We start from the raw sequence: 19,759 nt of genomic DNA, 5'->3' as shown, positions 1-19,759 counted from the left end.
TTATTCTTGACCTGAATTCTGCATGATTTGATGTGCTGCACTGCTGTCACACGATTGTCTGATTACATGATTGCATGGTTTAACACGTGTACAGGCTTGTCTATCAAAGAGCTCAGTTGGAGCATAATTTAGGTCATCTTACCAGAATATGTTTGCGCCTACCTGACTGTACACACACCAGTTTGTGCACACACCGTTCATTTCAGCAGCTCCATTTTTGTTTTATGTACAGAATTTACTAGAATTCAAACCCTATCTGAAATAAACTGTTCTCAATTCACATAACCAGAGTTGTGGCACCATTGTTCAAGTTTCATTATTCCAGATAGTGTAGGACAAATCTACATGGCATAATGGTGGCACGCTGACAGGTGGCGCTGTTGTGCAACTTAATTCTCCACTGTAAACATATGGTGTACATGTGATAGTTATTGGACAGAAAACATGTACTCCGTATAGATGTGACAGTTATGAGAATGCTAGGTTTAAAGTCACCCTAATTAATCAATAGGAGGCCAGCATGCAGAAAGCACAACCCATAAAATATAGTGAATATATAACACGTGCATCTTTACCTGACAATAGAACATACTGCATCCAGGTCTTCGGCTGACACCAGATCTGTTTTGTTGATAAGTATCACATCAGCTATTGCTACTTGCCTGCAAGATGAAACAGGGTTTTAGGGCCCATGCACACTCGGGGCTTTTTCAGCCTTTTTTCAAACGCAGGCGATTTTTCAAATCGCCCACAAAACGCTGGTGCTGTGAATCTCTATGAGAAGGTTCATATCAGCACGGTTTGTGTGCTGTGCGTTCAGCAAAGCGGTGGCAGTACCATTTAGGGGCGTTTTTACTATAATGAAAGGTATAGGAAGAGCGCTAAATGCTCACAAAACCACTTTATGCGGCGATTGCATTCACGTTTTTGAGAATAAATACATTGTATTTATTCTTCTCTGAGTCAAAGAGTTCACTTCTTGACTTGCATCAGGGAGTGAATTACAAAACCTCTCTGGAAAAGCGCTTAGAAAATCACTTTTACCAGAAACGCAGCGCGCAGTGGAGTGCCAGGAGGGGGTGAAAAAAAGCACACAAAAACGCTTGCATTTTCGAGTTTAGGTGTGAATGAGGCCTTACAGCTAAATTTCAGGCAAACAAAATGAAGGCAGCATTGATTCTCTTACCTCTTATTACCCATGACAAAGTAGTCATTTTACTTATATTTTTGGAACCAGAGACTCGCATGCGCCACATAGCATATGTGACCCCTACAGTAAGATGAAATAGCCACTCCCTCGGTAGCATTGATAGGCCACATCCATAGCAAAGATGCTACAAGTGCTGCAGAATGAAGCAGTGCATTCACTATTAATCTGCCCCTATACAGAGTCACATGTAAGCACAGACCACATTTACCTGCCAGCTTCATTTATAAGGTCATCTGGCTTTTCTTCTGTTAGATGCTAAAAAGACAAACATTTCAATTACATAATGCAACTTCTTGAGATAAACTAGCTTTACATACAAAAGCTCAGCAAAACCCAAAATTGAATAATGCAAATTCTCAATACAAACGTTAATTGGTGTAAATGATAGCAAACTGCCTTTGGAACGGAATTATTCCAAATTGCAAATCATATTGTACAGCTCTGTTTGGTCCATATGGAATTTACTTTTCCATCTGAGCTTACTCATAGGAGATGTTTCATATTCTTTTTATAATAACTTTTCAGCATTTTGTAATTGAAAAAGTACCAAACAAGTAGGTGGAAAAGTACTATCAAAATTATTTCAAGTATTTTCTTGCTTGCTGGTAGTTAAAAGGGCATTTTATGGACGACAAAGTTGTAAAAATATCACCTAGAAGAAAACTCAGGAGAACAAGTGTATTGCATATGGGCCTCGCACCATCCCGTCATTCCACCTCTGAAGTGATTTGACCTACAGGTCGAAAATGTTTTCAAGACTCTTCTTGCAGGATTTGAATGTACTCCCGTTCAGTACTTCTGAATCTGAGCGGATCTTTACTGTGAATGCTCAAGTATGGAATCAAACATGCGCAGTAAGATGCACGACTTCAGAAGCACTCTGGGACACGAGTGCTTCCAAAGTACTACATTGAATGCCAGATGGTGGAGGAATGAGGACAGACCAGGAAAACTCTAAGGTATCTAGAGCCTTCTCTCTACATGGGTAAGTATCTAACCTGATGCGAGTTTGCTCACTTCAGGTTCACTCTAACAGCTCTTCTGCCTCTAACTTCCTAAACAGAGGTCTTTCAACATTTTAACACATTCCAGTAACTATAAAGCCCCACCAACTGGTTGCACACACATAGTTTCCACTGTTAGTCAGAAATTATGGGGCAAATAGTCTGGCGGCCATTTCTCTTCCTCTTTTGTGTATTACAAGTCACACTTGATTGACAAACCCACCAGCTGAATCCAGCAAGAAGTAGTAAGTTGATCAGTGGGCAATCTGGCTCATGAAACAGATATTCTGTCTTTCACTTTACTTCTATCCATGGTTTGTATTCATTTATCACCCTGATTTCAGTTAGAACTTCTCTTGCTAAATTTGGGGTTTACCAAGTTATAAAGGAGAGGACAATTTGTAAAAGTTATAGAATTTGAGTAGCTGGAGAAATTGGTCAACATAACAAAGAGAAAAATAATGTTATTAACACCTAATGGTGGCCACCAACAATCCACTCTTGCCCTTTTCTATTTAATATAAGGGGGTGTCAAAATTATCCATCTAATATATTCAATTAATTTCCTATTACACTACTTAGATTTAGTAAAATTGGATGAAAAAGATTGGATCATTAGTGGCCACCTTTAGAGTTATATTTTAAATGACAGATGGGTCGGCAGCAGCATTGTGGGGATATTTTCTACTAGTTTCTTCAGTGAACTCATATCAGCTTTCTATAATATAAGCTCTACTTATAATCCTAGTAGAAAAGTTCTCTTTTTTTTCTTCACTGTAAGCGTTAAGAATCTGGAGTACTAAATGACAGTTTTGTTACAGTGGGATTGCAGTCAAAACTGCAACACGTCTCACTGATAAGAAATTACAAGCTGTAAAACTCTCATGGGACTAAAAGAGTAGATATATGGATTAAGTCAATTTTTTAAAGATTTGTCTCCATGGTAGCTAAATAAACCAGGGAAGCCCTATTTAGGAGTAGGATTATAGATACAATTATTTATCTTATCAGTTTATTTTCACTTCAGGTTTTCTTTAAGTAATAACTGCAGTGACTACAAACTGCAGTTATAACTAAAATAGGACAAAAATTGTCCATACACTCAATCCACTGCTAGGGTAATACTAACCTGTAAATGCTTTTATGGCATCTACCCAGAGAAGAGAGGAATATATATGTACATGCTAAGCACTGACATGTCAGGACCAGTGAGGAGACAGCTGTCATGTCAGGCTGTCCAATTCTTTGTCCATGATTAAAAAAAAATTCTGATTTCTGGGTGACAATCCCATTAGCGTGATGGGCCATGATATCAATTACCACTTCAGTTTCAATTTAGCAGCACGGTCATAGAGGAGCAGTGCTTTGATCAGCCTGTGCTGATCCGGCTCTGTGAAGCATGACACTCGTTAAATTGCTGCCTATTGTTCTTTTGTCACCGCTTGTATTGGACTGAAACAAACCCAGCAATATTCAACTATTGAGGTCAAGGCTTGCAGGCAAGGCAATTGAACAAGCAAGCAGATCTACTGCAGGAACGTGAAAAGTTACTTCTATCTATCACAGAAGGCTTCTCAAGACGACTGCTAGGATGACAGGCTTTCGATTTCGTGAGGAGAGATCATTATGGAAACTGAAGGGTTTTTAGCGACAAACAAAGATGTTGAAGTTTTGAAACTCATTTGCTATTTATACTGTTTTCCTGTATGCCATTATTTACCAAACAGCCATGTGAAGCATTTTGTTTTCCATGTCATCAGAATGACAAAGAAAGTCCAATGTATTTAAAATGAGATGAAAAAGAGAAAGAAGAGATGGAATTTCAAATAAGGAAAGACGATCTGAAGGTTACGGACACTTATCACAGGTGTCTGTATTAGAAATGAAGACAATTTATTGGGAAGTCATATTTTGTTAAACAAAAGCTGACTTGCCGTCCAGCTCATGCATAAATGGCAAATGCCACTTCACAGCCTTCTTCTGCAGCCTCCTATGATAGATTAAGCACAACAAAGCAGGCTCAGGATAGCTGAATGACTGGCAAGGATCCAAGTTTCCATGTAGAAAGGAAAACTTTTACGTCATATTTGTGAAACGTATTACTTGAGCCTTCACATACAAGGAAATCAAAGGACAGCAAAGTGAAATTCTAATTTCTACGCACCTTCATCTGTGCTACATGCAACCTGTCATTATGCAATGTATAAAAGAGTTAGAATTAGAGCACTAGAATTAGCAGAGAAGTGCGGCAACTGGCACTGTTTATAAGGGACGAAGTCTTACTGCAGGGTTTCCTTTAATTAAAATCAGGTCATGATAGTAACCCAGAACCCTACAGTCCCCAAGTAGTTAAAGGGAACCTAAACTAAGATGGATATGGATTTTTCCTTTTAAAATAATACCAGTTGCCTAACTCTCCTGCTGATCCTGTCTCTATTACTTTTAGCCACAACCCCTGAACAAGCATGCAGATCAGGTGCTCTGACTGAAGTCAGACTGAATTAGCTGCATGCTCGTTTAAGGTGTGTGATTCAGCCACTACTACAGCCAAAGAGATCTGCAGGACTGCCAAGCAACTGGTATTGATTAAAAGGAAACATCCATCTCTCTCTTCGTTAACGTTCCCTTTAAGGACTCTACTTAAAGTAAACCTCCAGACTAAAAATCGAATCAGCAGAACTGAAGAGGCTTGGTGTTTCTTTAACAGTTTCACAGCATCAAATTTTTGTTTTTCTTATAGAAGTCTCATTTTTAGCTGCATTTTTAGCTAAGCTCTGCCCCATCAAAGAAAACTGCCCAGGCTTTTTTCCCCTGAAGCTGTGCAAAGCATGATGGGATTTCCTATGTTATTCACGTTGCCTAGCAACTGGGAGGGGTGATCAGGACACAGGACAGTTGGAACTGTGTCTCATGCTTCCTGTCACCTTCTTTCAACCAAAAAGATGGCTGCCCTTATGAAATCACAAACACAAACTTTTGCCTGTTCTTTTAAAACAGGGTGGGTAAGAGATTATATTACCTATCTATTTTAATTAACATAAGTAATGTAACTTAATGACAGTATGTTTGTTTAGGCTGAAGTTCCTCTTTAACCTAATGCTGGGAATACACGGTTCGTTTTTGCCTTCGTTTAAACCTTCGTTTCGATTGTGCCTTTTGTCCTTTTCGATCCCGAAATAATCAGTCATACGGTTAATATCACCACCCACGGTTTAGTTTTTTTTTCCGATTCTGATGGTTTCGTTTTTCCAATGATCGAAGGCTGCAAAGAAACGAAACGAAAATCCCTTTTTACAGGGACGGACTAGCATAAACGAATGTATAATCGATCTGAACAGCCATCAAGCCTACCAATGGCTCGATTAGATGGATAAAGAGAGATAATATCAAACATGTTCGATCACTAGTCGTTCGTTTTTGGGGTCTATTAATCGAAACTATAATGAGATTATGACTATTTTCACATACGTTTTCAACACTCGATTCGTTTACCGAACGAATCGAAGGTTTAAACGAAGGCAAAAACGAACCGTGTATTCCCAGCATAAGACTGCTACAGCTTCAGTTAGTGCTAAGCAGCCTCTGCAGTAACTGCTCACTGCTTGTCCATTTACCTGCTAATGCTATTCATTATTATTATTATTTTTAAAGATTCTTTTTATGCCCCATTCATGACTTGACTCTGTGCCTTGTTGTAGGACTATTTTTGATCCCAATTATGTACCAGGTCCTGGCTTCCAATCCTGAATAAATATAAATATATATATATATATATATATATATATATAAATATATATATATATATATATATATATATATATATATATATATATATATATATATATATATATATATATATATATATATATATATATATATATTATAAAATATATATATAAAATACCATGTTGAATTCCACATGAAAGACCAATACAAAGTGGTGTACACGTGGGAAGTGGAACGAAAATCATACGATTCCAAACTTTTTTTTTTACAAATAAATAACTGCAAAGTGGGGTGTGCGTAATTATTCAGCTCCCATTGGTCTGAGTGCAGTCAGTCGCCCATAGACATTACCTGATGAGTGCTAATGACTAAATAGAGTACACCTGTGTGTAATCTAATGTCAGTACAAATTAGGGCTGCACGGTTTTTCGGTTTAAAACCGAAACCGCGGTTCGTGGCAAGACGATCTGCTGATCGTCAGTACCTTCGGTTTTTCGGTCCGTTGTCTGTAATACTTTGCTTCTGGCCCTGCTGTGCGCGGATTGGCCAGAAGCAGTGAATATGTATGTGTTAATGAGCTTGGCGGATCCACTCGAGCAAGCGGCCGGGCACATACAGCATTACCAATCACTGGCTAGCGATGGAATGACGGCAGCGGTAGGCGGAGCTGTATGCTCTGTACAGCTCCACCTACCACTGCCGTCATTCCATCGCTAGCCAGTGATTGGTAATGCTGTATGTGCCCAGCCGCTCGCTCGAGTGGATCCGCCCCCCGCTCATTAACACTCATACATATTCACTGCTTCTGGCCAATCCGCGCACAGCGGGGCCAGAATCAAGGTATTACAGACAGTGAACCGGGTAGTGCGGACCGGATTGGCCAGAAGCAGTGAATATGTATGAGTGTGATTGGTAATGCTGTATGTGCCCGGCCGCTTGCTCGAGTGGATCCGCCCCCCCCCCCCCCCCCCCGCTCATTAACACTCATACATATTCACTGCTTCTGGCCAATCCGGGCACAGCAGGGCCAGAAGCAAAGTATTACAGTCAGCGTACCGGGCAGTGCGCCTCCCCCCTTCCCCCCCCCCCCCCCCCCCAGCATTTGGGAGAGAGAAAAAAAAAAAAAAAAAAAAAAAAAAAATCGGGGAAAAAAATCAAAATTGCAATTTCTGAGAGAAAAATCGCAATTTCGATTTTTCCCTAAAATCGTGCAGCCCTAGTACAAATACAGCTGCTCTGTGACAGCTTCAGAGGTTGTCTAAGAGAATATTGGGAGCAACAACGCCATGAAGTCCAAAGAACACACCAGACAGGTCAAGGATAAAGTTAATGAGAAATTTTAAGCAGGCTTATGCTAGGAATACATGGTACGTTTCTGTACCGTGTATCGAGCCGCTGATGGCTCGATTGATAATATCCGATGCGTCCGATACCCCGCCGGATCGATTCCGCAGGCAGAACAATAGAATAAAACGAAAAGATAAGGAGTGCCCACGGGGACAAGTGGGAATCGATCCGGGCGCCCGCGGGGACGCGCCAGAATCTATCATGCGGCTTGATACACGGTACAGAAACGTACCGTGTATTCCCAGCATTAGGCTACAAAAAGATTTCCAAAGCCTTGAAAATCCCACAGAGCACTGTTCAAGCGATCATTCAGAAATGGACGGAGTATGGCACAACTGTAAACCTAACAAGACAAGGCCGTGAATCTAAACTTCAGAATCAGAATCGCTTTTATTTCGCCAAGCACGACTGAATCGTGCACGGAATTGGGTTTGGCACATAGATACAGGGCATTACATAGAAACATAAGAGACATACAACATGTTAGACATCACTTCATTTCAAAACATATACATAGCACATTTACCCCAGCCATGTGGGTTGCAGGCAGAAGATCGGCCTGGAGGGGGCAGGGGACAGCCTAAGGGCAGCCTAAGGGGGGGAGAGAATGAGCAGCGTTTGTAGAGTTCAGCAACTTTACGGCTGAGGGGAAGAAGCTATTTTTGTGTCTCGTGGTCTTAGTGGAGATGGACCGGTACCTCAGATACCTCCGCCCCCAGGGGAGCTGACTGAAAAACTGGTGGCCAGGGTGAGAGGCCACCTGTAAACTCACAGGCCGAACAAGGAGAGAGCTCATCAGAAATGCAGTCAAGAGGCCCATGGTGACTCTGGACGAGCTGCAGAGATCTACAGCTCAGGTGGGGGAATCTGTCCATAGGACAACTATTAGTCGTGCACTGCACAAAGTTGGCCTTTATGGAAGAGTGGCAAGAAGAAAGCCATTGTTAACAGAAAAGCATAAGAAGTCCCATTTGCAGTTTGCCGCAAGCCATGTGGGGGACACAGCAAGCATGTGGAAGAAGGTGCTCTGGTCAGATGAGACCAAAATATAACTTTTTGGCCAAAATGCAAAAACGCTATGTGTGGCGGAAAACTAACACTGCACATCACTCTGAACACACCATCTCCACTGTCAAATATGGTGGTGGCAGCATCAGGCTGCTTCTCTTCAGCAGGGACAGGGAAGCTGGTCAGAGTTGGTGGGAAGATGGATGGACCCAAATACAGGGCAATCTTGGAAGAAAACCTCTTGGAGACTGCAAAAGACTTGAGACTGGGGCGGAGGTTCACCTTCCAGCAGGACAACAACCCTAAACATAAAGCCAGGGCAACAATGGAATGGTTTAAAACAAAATATATCCATGTGTTAGAATGGCCCAGTCAAAGTCCAGATCTAAATCTAATCGAGAATATGTGGCAAGACCTGAAAACTGCTGTTCACAAACACTGTCCATCTAATCTGACGGAGCTGGAGCTGTTTTGCAAAGAAGAATGGGCAAGGATTTCAGTCTCTAGATGCGTAAAGCTGGTAGAGACATACCCTAAAAGACTGGCAGCTGTAATTGCAGCAAAAGGTGGCTCTACAAAGTATTGACTCAGGGGGCTGAATAATTACGCATACCTCACTTTGCAGTTATAGGTTAAGAGATTCCACTAACTCTCTATTGTTAGTAACACAATATATAGCTGGCATTGTACCTGTTACCTGTAGTATCTAAAATAAAATAAAAAATAAGTTATGTATGAAGTTCCACATACAATCTTATGCACAAAACAATGTATGTAGCTTACCTGCAAAGCATATTTTGCGTCAACAACAGACACAATGCCTGTACAAAACACAAAGAAAAAGATCAAGAGGTTGCCTTGTTAAAATCTGAATCCATCAGGATGTTATTTTCACCTTTCTTTATTTGTATATATACACAAAGATCCGACTGTGGTAGACCGGGCCGGTTCTCTCATGAGGCAAGGTGAAACATTTGCATCAGGTGCAGAGATTACAGTGGCTGCATGTTTATATTGTGTTTACACTAACAGCATACAGTCAGAGTAGGAGAAGCAAGAAGACAGCAAGGCGAAGAGGTCGGTCACCATTGAGGAAAAGAAGCTTGTTGTGCTGTGTGAGGAGTCTGACAGTGAGTGAGGAGGGGGGAGACAGGAGAGCAGCAGTGTTTCATTTGACTTGCACAGCAGAAGGGAGGAGGTGGCACTGCTGTCCTGACTGAGGAGGAATGGAGTGACTGAGGGTGAGCAGTTTGTTTTTCACAGACTCACAGCTATGCAGTGTGCTATTGTGTTGAGCTGCAGCATGTCATGTGGGAACATTAAATGAAGCCGAGTAAACTGCCTGGTGCTGTGCGATCAACCACTATTACCAATCAGTCCAACAGTAGGAGAACAATCCAGTTAAAATCTTGTTTTGTTTGAATGGCACCCAGACAAACCGCAAGTAGTGCCAGCTAAAGTGTTATAGACAATTACGTGTTTACAACTGCTAAGCATAGAATAAACACTACTATACAGTACCATGCAAAGGTTTAGGGCAAGTGGGAAAAAATACTGCAAAGTAAGGGTTGGTTCACACGGACGGTTCTGTGACAGTAAACTATGGCCGCGGAACAGGTTGCTTAGAGGATCGTTTACTACCATGCTTCTGTGTACCCTGCAGGGATTAAAAGAGCCACCAAAAGTCGACAAATGCTTTTCTGTAAACTTGGCAGCCGGGCTGCCGTGGGCGGCTGGTTCAGATGTCCGTCACAAAAAGCCCTTAGAATGCTTTTCCAATTATATATTCTAATTGTTTTTGGATTATAGCCAGATCTATGGTTAGGCCTACAAGCCATTTGGCATTCAAACTCTCCAGGACCCCAAAATTGAATGCAGCATTAGGCTGCCATTTTTTTTACGTACTCACAACATGCCACTAGGTCACAGTGAAGTGGTTGTGCCTTTCTACAGTGTACTTATAATAACACACTAATGTATGTAAAGAGCATATCGTGCCCACAAGACTGAAGACAGAAGAACAGACTGATGGAGGAGTGTGACGGCTAAACAGGTGTGTCTGCTTTGCCCTCAAACACTCTGCAGGGGCCTCGGGGGACCACAATTTTCCTATTGCTTTATGGACAATACTTTGCGTGGCTGCATCTGAACTTTGCTTTGCTTGCTTTTTGCATTTCATGCTGGCTTACAAACCTATGCTGCACATGCCTATTTACACTTCTCTCAGGATTTGCATCTACATGCTTTGACTGCATCTGGGCCGGACACCGCCCATATACAGAACCGCTGTTATTTCTTGTTGCATATGCACTAATCAATATGGTACTTTAGCCTGTTCAATCACCTCTTTCTGGAGCTCCATTCGCATATGTTCATGTTGGGACGGTTGCCAATCTCCTCATTTGCATGCATGCATACTGTATATGTATACATTATTGGAGAGTTATTGCGGGCTGTGGGGGGTATGGGGAAGGGGTTCTGAGGGACCAGTAACTTTTTAACATGTGTATAGTGTTCAAATAAAGTTTATAAATTTTTCTATTTTCAAAGTGTGTTGTGTGATATTGGCATGCAACCTCCTCCATTTCTATAGATTTTTACTATTTACAGGGAAGACTGGGGAGGGTGGGGTCAGCTAGTGTTTGGGCCCTGGGCAATTGCTCAGCTTGCCCCAAAGGAAGCGCCTTGCAACAACTACCCACTGTGCAGAGGCCTGCATATGACAGAGCACATAAGATGAGATAAATGATGTCCTCTAGCTCTACAGGACACAGAATACACATTCCACATATTTCTCACATCTACCAATACAATTTTTATTCTCCACTTACCATCCAGGTATATGTCACTTCCTAGTTCAGCATCCACCCAAAACATAGAGGCCACAGCACCTTAAACAAACAATAACAATATACAGTAATCTTTTAATCTTTTCAATGAAAACAAAAAAATTCTGCTAATCTTTCCATAGTCACAGTTGGTCCTAGACTTGGTAAAGCCATACGCATACAACAGACGTTTGCCCAACCTGACCCTAAATATCTGGACTGAACATCTGTTATGCAATGTCCCCCCCCCCCCCCCCAGATATTGCAACCCCACAAATGACACCTTTCCCATAGACTAACTTGGACTTGAATTGCTGGATCTCTGTAAAATCATGTGATCATGTATCTTGTACCCAGTTTGCTTGTAGAACCTTGTGCTACGTTGTATAACCATGTGCTACCTCTCTGTTTAATGCCCCTTCTTAAAACTGTATGTCCATCACTGTGTACCATGTTGGCATTTTATAAAAAAAATATAATAAATAATATAATGTTTGGATGGAGATTAAAATTAAACCTTAATTTTTACTTTTGGATGGATAGAAAATTATAAAACCATCGCCCAAACTACTTTTTCTGTGTGTAAACCTGTACAGAAAGTTCTGGGTCACTGCCGGTTCTCAGTGTCTGTGTCCAAACAGATGGATAGATCTTTTTACAAAGGAGCAAAAAGCAGCATGGTGTACACAAATCTATTAAAAACAGGAACTGAGCATGAACAAACTACTATAAAAACACTTAATAATTCCCTATGCTACTAAAAGAAACTTTATGCCGTCTGAGACCCAATGGCAGAGATCTCAAATTTAATCTTTTTTGAAAGGGAAAGAGGGATGATATTGGGTCTAGAACAGGATTTGATGGAGAATCTTCCTTAGTGTAACCTAGAAAACTATTTCTTACTCTAGCTATAAAAAACATTTTGGCTAGAGTTCCAGTTTAATTTCCATTTCTAATCAAGATAAGAAGATGATTAATATATTTCGAAAGCTTTAGCCAAGTAAAAGAAAAGACTTCTGGAGGTCAAAGTTCAGACAAGAGTTTTGATAGCAGCCATTGATATGCAAATACAAAACACCCAGTCCTAATTTCCTCTACAGAAGGCTGAATATACGGCCACCAGGCTCCTAAAGAAATCCACCTCAGCTGTCTTTACAACTTACCGCAAGAAAACAGATGAACAGATAGAAAATATCTGAGCTTTAAGCACAATTAAATAAATCTTGGCTTTCCAAGCTGTGAGTGACAAGTGTCTCCTCAAAAGTCATGTAAATATTAAAAGTGTTCCTTATGTTTTTAAATAACCTGCATTAATAGGTCTCTTTGCAGCAACATCAAACGGAGGGAAACCTTGACAGGCTCTCAGAGAGCTATTACACTTTCTGAAAAGCATTGCCGACACGTGCATGGCAGAGCTGTCCAAACAGATGAGTGGCAACGGTAACAGGGCTCACTGAGGCCTCTCCAGCCGTCTTGCTGACATGATCTGATGTGCTTCTCTGAGCATCACTTTGTGTCAACACTGGAACACTTGTCAGCAACTTGAGGTGCTTAACCATGCACAATATAGTAAAGGCCACAAGACCTGATGGCTTCCTGATACAAATTGATTTCTTTCCCAAAAAGCTTAATAGTTTTCCAATTTGGCTTAGATGGGGCTTGCTAGTAACAGGGGCTGAATCAATGTCTTATCCTTTAAAAGAAATTACTTTAGCAAGACAATTATTTGGCTAGGAAGCTGTGTGTGTCAGGCTGATGCAGGGGAAATAACTGAACTGCCAATACAGATTGTCCGTTAGTAACAAGGGAACTACTAGTTCCTCTGTCTTAAGGACAATTACTTCTATAAAAGTACAGTTAATTTAACCCTTCATCATTTCAGTGAATAATCTTGAACTTTTGGTGTTTAACTTTTTTTGTTTATTTGTTGCCCTGCTAATAGAACCAGATCTCCACGATCAACATCTACAATACGGATACAAGAAAGTGGTCATTTAATTTATTTTGACTTTAATAAAATATTAAAAATGAGAATGAGGTTACCTTTTCCTTTATGTTAAAGCCCACATTTATCCTCCCATTTTTAATTTATATTACAGTAAATTAGCATTAATTAGCACATCTGTACTCTGCAATAAAAATACTGAAAGTACCCATTTGGCTTCTAACAGGCTGCATCCAGTTGCTCCTCATGTTCTTTTAGAGGAGTGAAGTTCAGGCACATCACCAGACCCCTCCCACTTCCTCTCACTGTTGGCAGAGATCAACTCTTTGTGGGCAGCAATGTAACTACAGGTCAGCAGTTCCTCCCTGCACAGAGTATAATAATTAAGCATTTATCACATACCACTAGAGATGGTTAATCAAATGCCATCCAGCTTACATGAAACTTTTATGCAAATTGTTTACATTTAGGAACTGGGACAATCCAAATCAACATGAAATGCTTTTGAGTTGCCCAGTTCAAAGTTGTATATATTTTGCATTAAACGTGCATTCAAAATTGAAAAAGTGGCACCCCATTGACCAACTCTCCACATCCTCTCAAAGTGTATGAATAAAAAGCATGTCTATTCATGTATTTATACAGTGTTGCCTTCTGCAGTGCTCTACCTAGGGACCCTAGCAATGCAAGGAACAAAGAGTTAAAGAGACTAACAAAAATGTCATTTTTTCAACTATCCTACAAGTTCCTAAACCTATTCTAATGTGTTCTGACTTACTGCAGCACTTTCTACTCATCTTTCCCCCGTCTGATTTGTCGCCCTGTGTCTGGAAGGCTGCCAACTCTTCAGTGTTATTGATCTGTTATGTACGCCCCCCTCCATGCACACTCCCGGGTGTTATTTACATTATACAACATTCAAATATACCCTAAATAGAAAGTAGTAAAATTTAACTTTTAATCAAAATTGCATTAAAAAAGAACAGTTTGCTGCCCATTGTAGTAAATTGTGAAGAAAATTAGCAGAGTGACGGCCACTGACAGCTAATTTTCTTTGCTAACCTTTGTAAATATGTGATTTATTAATGTATTTATCTTGTTAAGCACATAGTCACCCTCTCACTAATATACACTCCTGACGAAGTTTCCAATTGAGGAAATGAAACTTGTTGAGTTGGTGTAGGGTTTCATTAAATACAGTGTGAACTTGGAGGATGGCCTTCTGACCTCTGACTTATACCTCCAGTCTCACTTTTTTCACAATTTACTACAATGGGCAGCAAAACTGTTCTTTTTTAATGAAATTTTGATTAAAAGTTAAATTTTACTACTTTTCTATTTAGGGTATATTTGAATGTTGTATAATTCTAATTCAGGTGTGTTCTTTCTAATCGTGTTATTTACATTAGGCAGCCTCTCTGCTCTCTTGTCAGTAAGAGAAGATAGCTGCCTGGATAAATCGTCCTCTGTTAGGCTGTGAAAGGAGCTGGGCTGTCACATGCTGAGGAATTACAGACACTGGCAGAGCTGTCTACAGGAAGAAACAATCAGCCCGAAACTCTTCAGTGGATGATAGCTGCAGGGGATAGAAGGTGAACACACAAATAATCTCTTGAGATTCAAAAGGAAGGGTGTATACAGCCTGCTTATGTATGGATGTATTTTCTATGTGTGGACATACTGTACATCAACCTACTTCCGGTTTTGGTGGCCATTTTGTTTGTTTATAAACAAACTTTTTAAAACTGTTTTTAACTACTTTTAATGTGGCGGGGAGCGGCAAAATTGTGACAGAGGGGAATGGAGATGTCCCCTAACGCAAAGGTAAGTTTACTTTTGTACGATTTTAACAATACAGATTCTCTTTAAGCTATCAGCAGCAGGGAAAATAGAGGAAGAAGGGACAACAGGGGTAGAGAGGGGAGCAGAGGTGGCTGGGTCAGCTCTGTTGTCACTGAAAGACTTGCTGCTGCTTTCTCCCAGCTCTTCCCTGACCACCTCCTGTATGGTCAACTAGGCAGAATCGTATAGTCACACAGATGGCAAATTTATAAACCACAAGCCAGGCATTAAGAAATTATTAATGCAAATGGTTTATATACAATGCACAAAACTTTGAGCATTGCAGATAATAAAATATTCCACAATACATGTATAAACACATAATGAACTAGGATTTTAACCTCGAGGACCACAGTGCTAAACCCCCCAAGTGACCAGGCTTTTTTAGTAAAATAGACCACTGCAGCTTTAAGGCCAAGCTGCAGGGCTGCACAACTCGGCACACAAGTGATTCCCCCCTCCTTTTCTCCCCACCAACAGAGCTCTCTATTGGTGGGGTCTAATCGCCCCCCTTGTGTTTATTTTTTTTAAATAAATATTTATGTTCATGTCTTTGTACTTTTTTTTTTTTACACAAATCCCGTCCCTCCCCTGAGACTGAAGGCAAAGCGGACCCCAAGCAGGAGATCTCCTGCATTAGCTGGCCCCAGGACTTTACGCTGATTAGTGTTAGGCGGTTCTGGGGTTGCCGCCGCGGACACGCCCGTCGGCGTGACGCGGTCGGCAGGAGGTTAACTACTTAATGGAGTTATCAGGCAAAAAAAAAAATTTGAGTTTCACTTACCTGGGGCTTCTACCAGCCCCATGCAGCCATCCTGTGCCCTCAACGTCACTCACTGCTGCTCTGGTCACCCTCCATCAGTTTGTTTAGTTTTTGCGCATTCCCGCTGGTGCAGGAACATTAACACATACATTTTTACGCATTTGTGGTTCAATGCGTAAAAATGTATGTGTTTATGTTCCTGCACCAGCGGGAATGCGTAAAAATGTACGCAATGCTGCCCGCCGACCCTGAGGTCGGCAAAAACTAAACGACTTGACAGAGGGGGACCAGAGCAGCAGTGAGTGACTACGATGCTGTGATAGACGTGACTAATAGGCAAATAAAATGGGTGGGTTGTTTTTATAGTAGCATTGCTTATTTTAAAACTATAGAGGATGGAATTGGAAAAATAGTGTATTTCTTTTTTTCTTGTTTTATCCTATAAATTGCATAGAAAATAAAGTAATTACTGAAAACAAGTATCACCCACAAAAAGCCCTATTTGTGGCGAAAAAAAACAAGCTATAGCTCATTCACGTGTGAGAAGCAGTGATAAAGTTATGGCCAAATGAATGGGAGGTGCGCTGTCAGGTAAAAATGGCTTTTGGCGTTAAGGTAAGGTAGGCTGAAGTGGTTAAAGTTCAGAAAAAGAAAATAAAAAAAACCAGTAAAATTGCAAAAACATACAATTAAAAAGGTACTTTATCTGCGGAAGGAAGAAAGCTTTTGTAGCTAGTTAACCGTTTTTTTTCCATTATATCTGACAAGATAGCAGATGAATTATGGCAACCAGCTACGCAAAGAGGCCTATACTTTGGTAATATAAACCTCCTGATGATTAGGCTTTACTTCCCCCTTTTTTTTTCACTTCCTTTCAGGCACATTAAAGTTCTGTACAGTTTAGGCTGTAAAAGGAGATTGTGGTCATCCACCAGGTGACTCATACAGCAGTGGCTGGGCCTTAAAGTGGACCTGAAGTAAAAATGCAAAGTCTTCATGTGTAGCCTTGTCAGACAGCAGCACTTTTGAAGTGTAATTAGATTTCTTTTAAAAAAATCAAACCTTTTTCCCAAATGAAGCATTGGTTCTATAAGTACTTTATAATCTGTAGCCTAGGCTGCATTTCAAGGATGGTAACAATATCACACTTTAGGTAGAACCACCAATTTTCCTCCTTGCTCTTTGTTACATAAAGTTCTCTATTCTTCCTTTCCCAAAACACTCGGTTTACACGTTGCCATGGTGACCCAGAACCATTAGGGAAGTATAGGGGACTAAAAGACTGAAAAGCCCTTTTCCCCTCCATACTCACCATATTTCTTTGTTAATAATTCCAACATTTGTATAGCGCCTGTCGGACTCAAAGCACTTAAGAGGCAGCCACTAGGGCGTGCCAAGTAGGCAGTAGACTTGCCCAAAACATCTTACTGAATAGGAAGAGCCGAGATTTGAACACAGGTCTTCTATGTCAGAGGCAGTGACCTTAACCATTAGTGCCACACATTTTACCATACTCCTAATTATACCATACTCCAAATAATTTAAGGTATTATTCAATTGGCGTTCTGCTGAGATGCATATTGGACCATGTCTTGGCATTTGCCCCCTTCACATCTGCTGATATTTAGTATTATTGAGGATTCTTTTTAAATAGTTAATGCAAAATTATACAGTATTTAATGCAAATTTATGCAGCCCTGTTCAATATGAGGACCCACTCAGTGAAGCTGAGGTGGGATTTGATTGGTACATTTTCAAGCGTCATTAATGTGCTTCAACTTGTAATTATTTAAATCTTATAAACCATCTCTACCATATCCAACTTATAGGGTATAATGCTAACAACACTGTATACTATCCCACCCACTTTTGTACGAATTCTGGAAATGAGGTGAAGTGTCTCCTGATCAAGAAATATATCAGCAATGTATACCAAGTGCTTTGTGCAAACTGAAACCAGTAACTATTAAGTGATTGATAGAATCCCTGTATTCAGTTATACACTAGAAAGGAATTACTGCTACAGTAATATACAATAAAACATGGGTTTCATCTGTTTCGACTCATTCATATGTGGTATTGATGAATTGGATTTCTAAATAATGCTATTGTGGACCTTTACTTTTTTCCATTTTTGCTGCAATTAACATATTGGCTTACACACTTTTAAGCAGTAGTGCTGATTATCCTTTGGGATTGTCTGTAATAAAAATAATTCATTCTATAAATTGAGTTTACAGGTTGGATCAAAATACTTACCGCGCTTATTATTTTCAATATGCTTGGGGCATAGGAATTGCTAAGATTTCAATTATCATTCATAAAAGTGGCATCTGCAGTGTTAGTCATTCATGGCATATTGGATGCCAGCACCCTGGGCCCCGTTCTGTTTGCTTGTGTAGCCTAACATTTTATGGTTGAGCTGATATTGCAGCTAGACCTTTCCAATTAAAGCACCACTATCGCGAAAAAAGTAGGCAGTTAAAATCTGACAGAACCGACAGGTTTTGGGCCACTCCATCTCCTCATGGAGGGGTTCTTTGTTTTCAACAGCATTTCCTGAACAGCAGTTGCTAAGTTTAACTGACAAAATAATGTGCAAGTGAGTAAGGAGGCTGGCTGGTATCTTACTATGTTGGCAGTTAAATTGCTGTTCAAGAAATGTTGTTGAAAATAAAAACAAAGAAAACCCTGAGAACCCCGATGAGGAGATGGACTGGCCCAAAACCTGTCGGTTCTGTCAGATTTTAACTGCCTACTTTTTTTGTGATAGTGATCTTTTACAACAGAACTAGCACTTGAGGGCCTGTTTCCACTTGTGCGGTGCAAATTAGTTGCGGAAGACGCAAAACAAATTCGTACGCGGATGCGAATTTTACCACAAATTCGAGGGCGTTTTCACATGTTAGTAAGTATGCAAATTTAACCACGTTAGTGCCTGTGTGCTTTTACATTGATCTTATGCAAAAACGCCCACGAATTTGCGGTAAAATTCACGGTAAAATTTGCATACGAAAACGCATGCAAATTTCCTATTAAATACATTGTATGCAAATCGCACACCGCAAGACGGTGTGCGAATTCTAATGGCTCTGCCATGCAGATTTTTCCTGCACACAAAACCGCACAGGATTTCTGACAAGTGGAAACAGGCCCATCCACTTGTATTGGTTATGCAAATCTGCATGCAGAAAACGCATGCAGATGCACACAAGTTGAAACGGGCCCGGATTGTGGCAAGTCTAGCAGGGCAGAGATTCAGCAAACTGAAGTATGAGCTATGGGGCGTGGCCAAGATGGTGGTGTGAGAAGACGCTACTCCGAGAGCTCCGCTGCCTGGCGCCCTATTTTCCAGCTATTAGCCTGCTTACTGGCTTACTTTGGGATACAAAATACTCCCTACGCCACCCGAGAGCATCTATGCACACTCCTGACGACTGGGAGCGAGATCAGGACACGCTGGGAGCCCTTCCTCCCGCAGCAGAGAACGACTGGTACTCGCCTCCGGGGCCTTACCGCCTGACTCACACCTCTTACCGCACCTCACCATACCCTACGGCCATGTAGCAGAGAGGCACTAAAGAGCAGAAGGACAAAACGAAGGGGGACAAAAACAGTGCGCAAGATGAGCATCCAGCTACCCTGGCCCCACCGAAACATGCGGCCCGCGCTGCTGCAGACAAAGATGGCGACACAGAGGAAGCAGAGGCGGTGGACACAGATCCTACTACTCCAAGCTCGGCTGAGCTGCTCGCAGCAATCCAAACCTGCCAATCCACCCTCACGCTGAAATTCGACCATCTAGACTCTAAATTCAGTTTGCTACACCAGGATCTTGCTACGATCAGAGAACGCACTGTGGAGTTAGAAAGACGCACCTCTGCTACTGAAGACCTTACCCGCGCGCATGAAGCCGCCATTCCTGGCATTAACAAGCGTCTGGACGCCTTGGAGTACCGAGCAGTGGACGCAGAAAATAGGAACAGGCGAAATAATCTGAGACTCCTGGGGCTCCCCGAAGAAAAGACTGTTCCAGCTTTTATTGAATCATTACTCAAGGAATTGCTGCCCGAGGACACTTTCTCA

The 19,759-nt window shown here is 41.1% G+C and overlaps 1 protein-coding gene across 3 annotated transcripts in view; it reads right to left on the bottom strand.

Moving 5' to 3' along the window:
* The window catches only part of LOC137518296 (zinc-regulated GTPase metalloprotein activator 1A-like), a 111,076-nt gene that overhangs the window by 34,258 nt on the left and 57,059 nt on the right, over nucleotides 1-19,759 (bottom strand). For all 3 annotated transcript variants that reach the window (XM_068235969.1, XM_068235960.1, XM_068235976.1), the window contains 4 exons: nucleotides 11,127-11,186; nucleotides 9,079-9,116; nucleotides 1,419-1,465; nucleotides 576-662 (listed from right to left, as the gene is read on the bottom strand). In XM_068235969.1, the coding sequence (XP_068092070.1) occupies nucleotides 576-662; nucleotides 1,419-1,465; nucleotides 9,079-9,116; nucleotides 11,127-11,186 (232 nt within the window). The remainder of the gene's footprint in view (nucleotides 1-575; nucleotides 663-1,418; nucleotides 1,466-9,078; nucleotides 9,117-11,126; nucleotides 11,187-19,759) is intronic.

The sequence above is a fragment of the Hyperolius riggenbachi genome, chromosome 1, assembly GCF_040937935.1.
Source record: "Hyperolius riggenbachi isolate aHypRig1 chromosome 1, aHypRig1.pri, whole genome shotgun sequence".
Classification (NCBI taxonomy): Eukaryota; Metazoa; Chordata; class Amphibia; order Anura; family Hyperoliidae; genus Hyperolius; species Hyperolius riggenbachi.
This window is presented reverse-complemented; position numbering and strand designations above follow the sequence as displayed.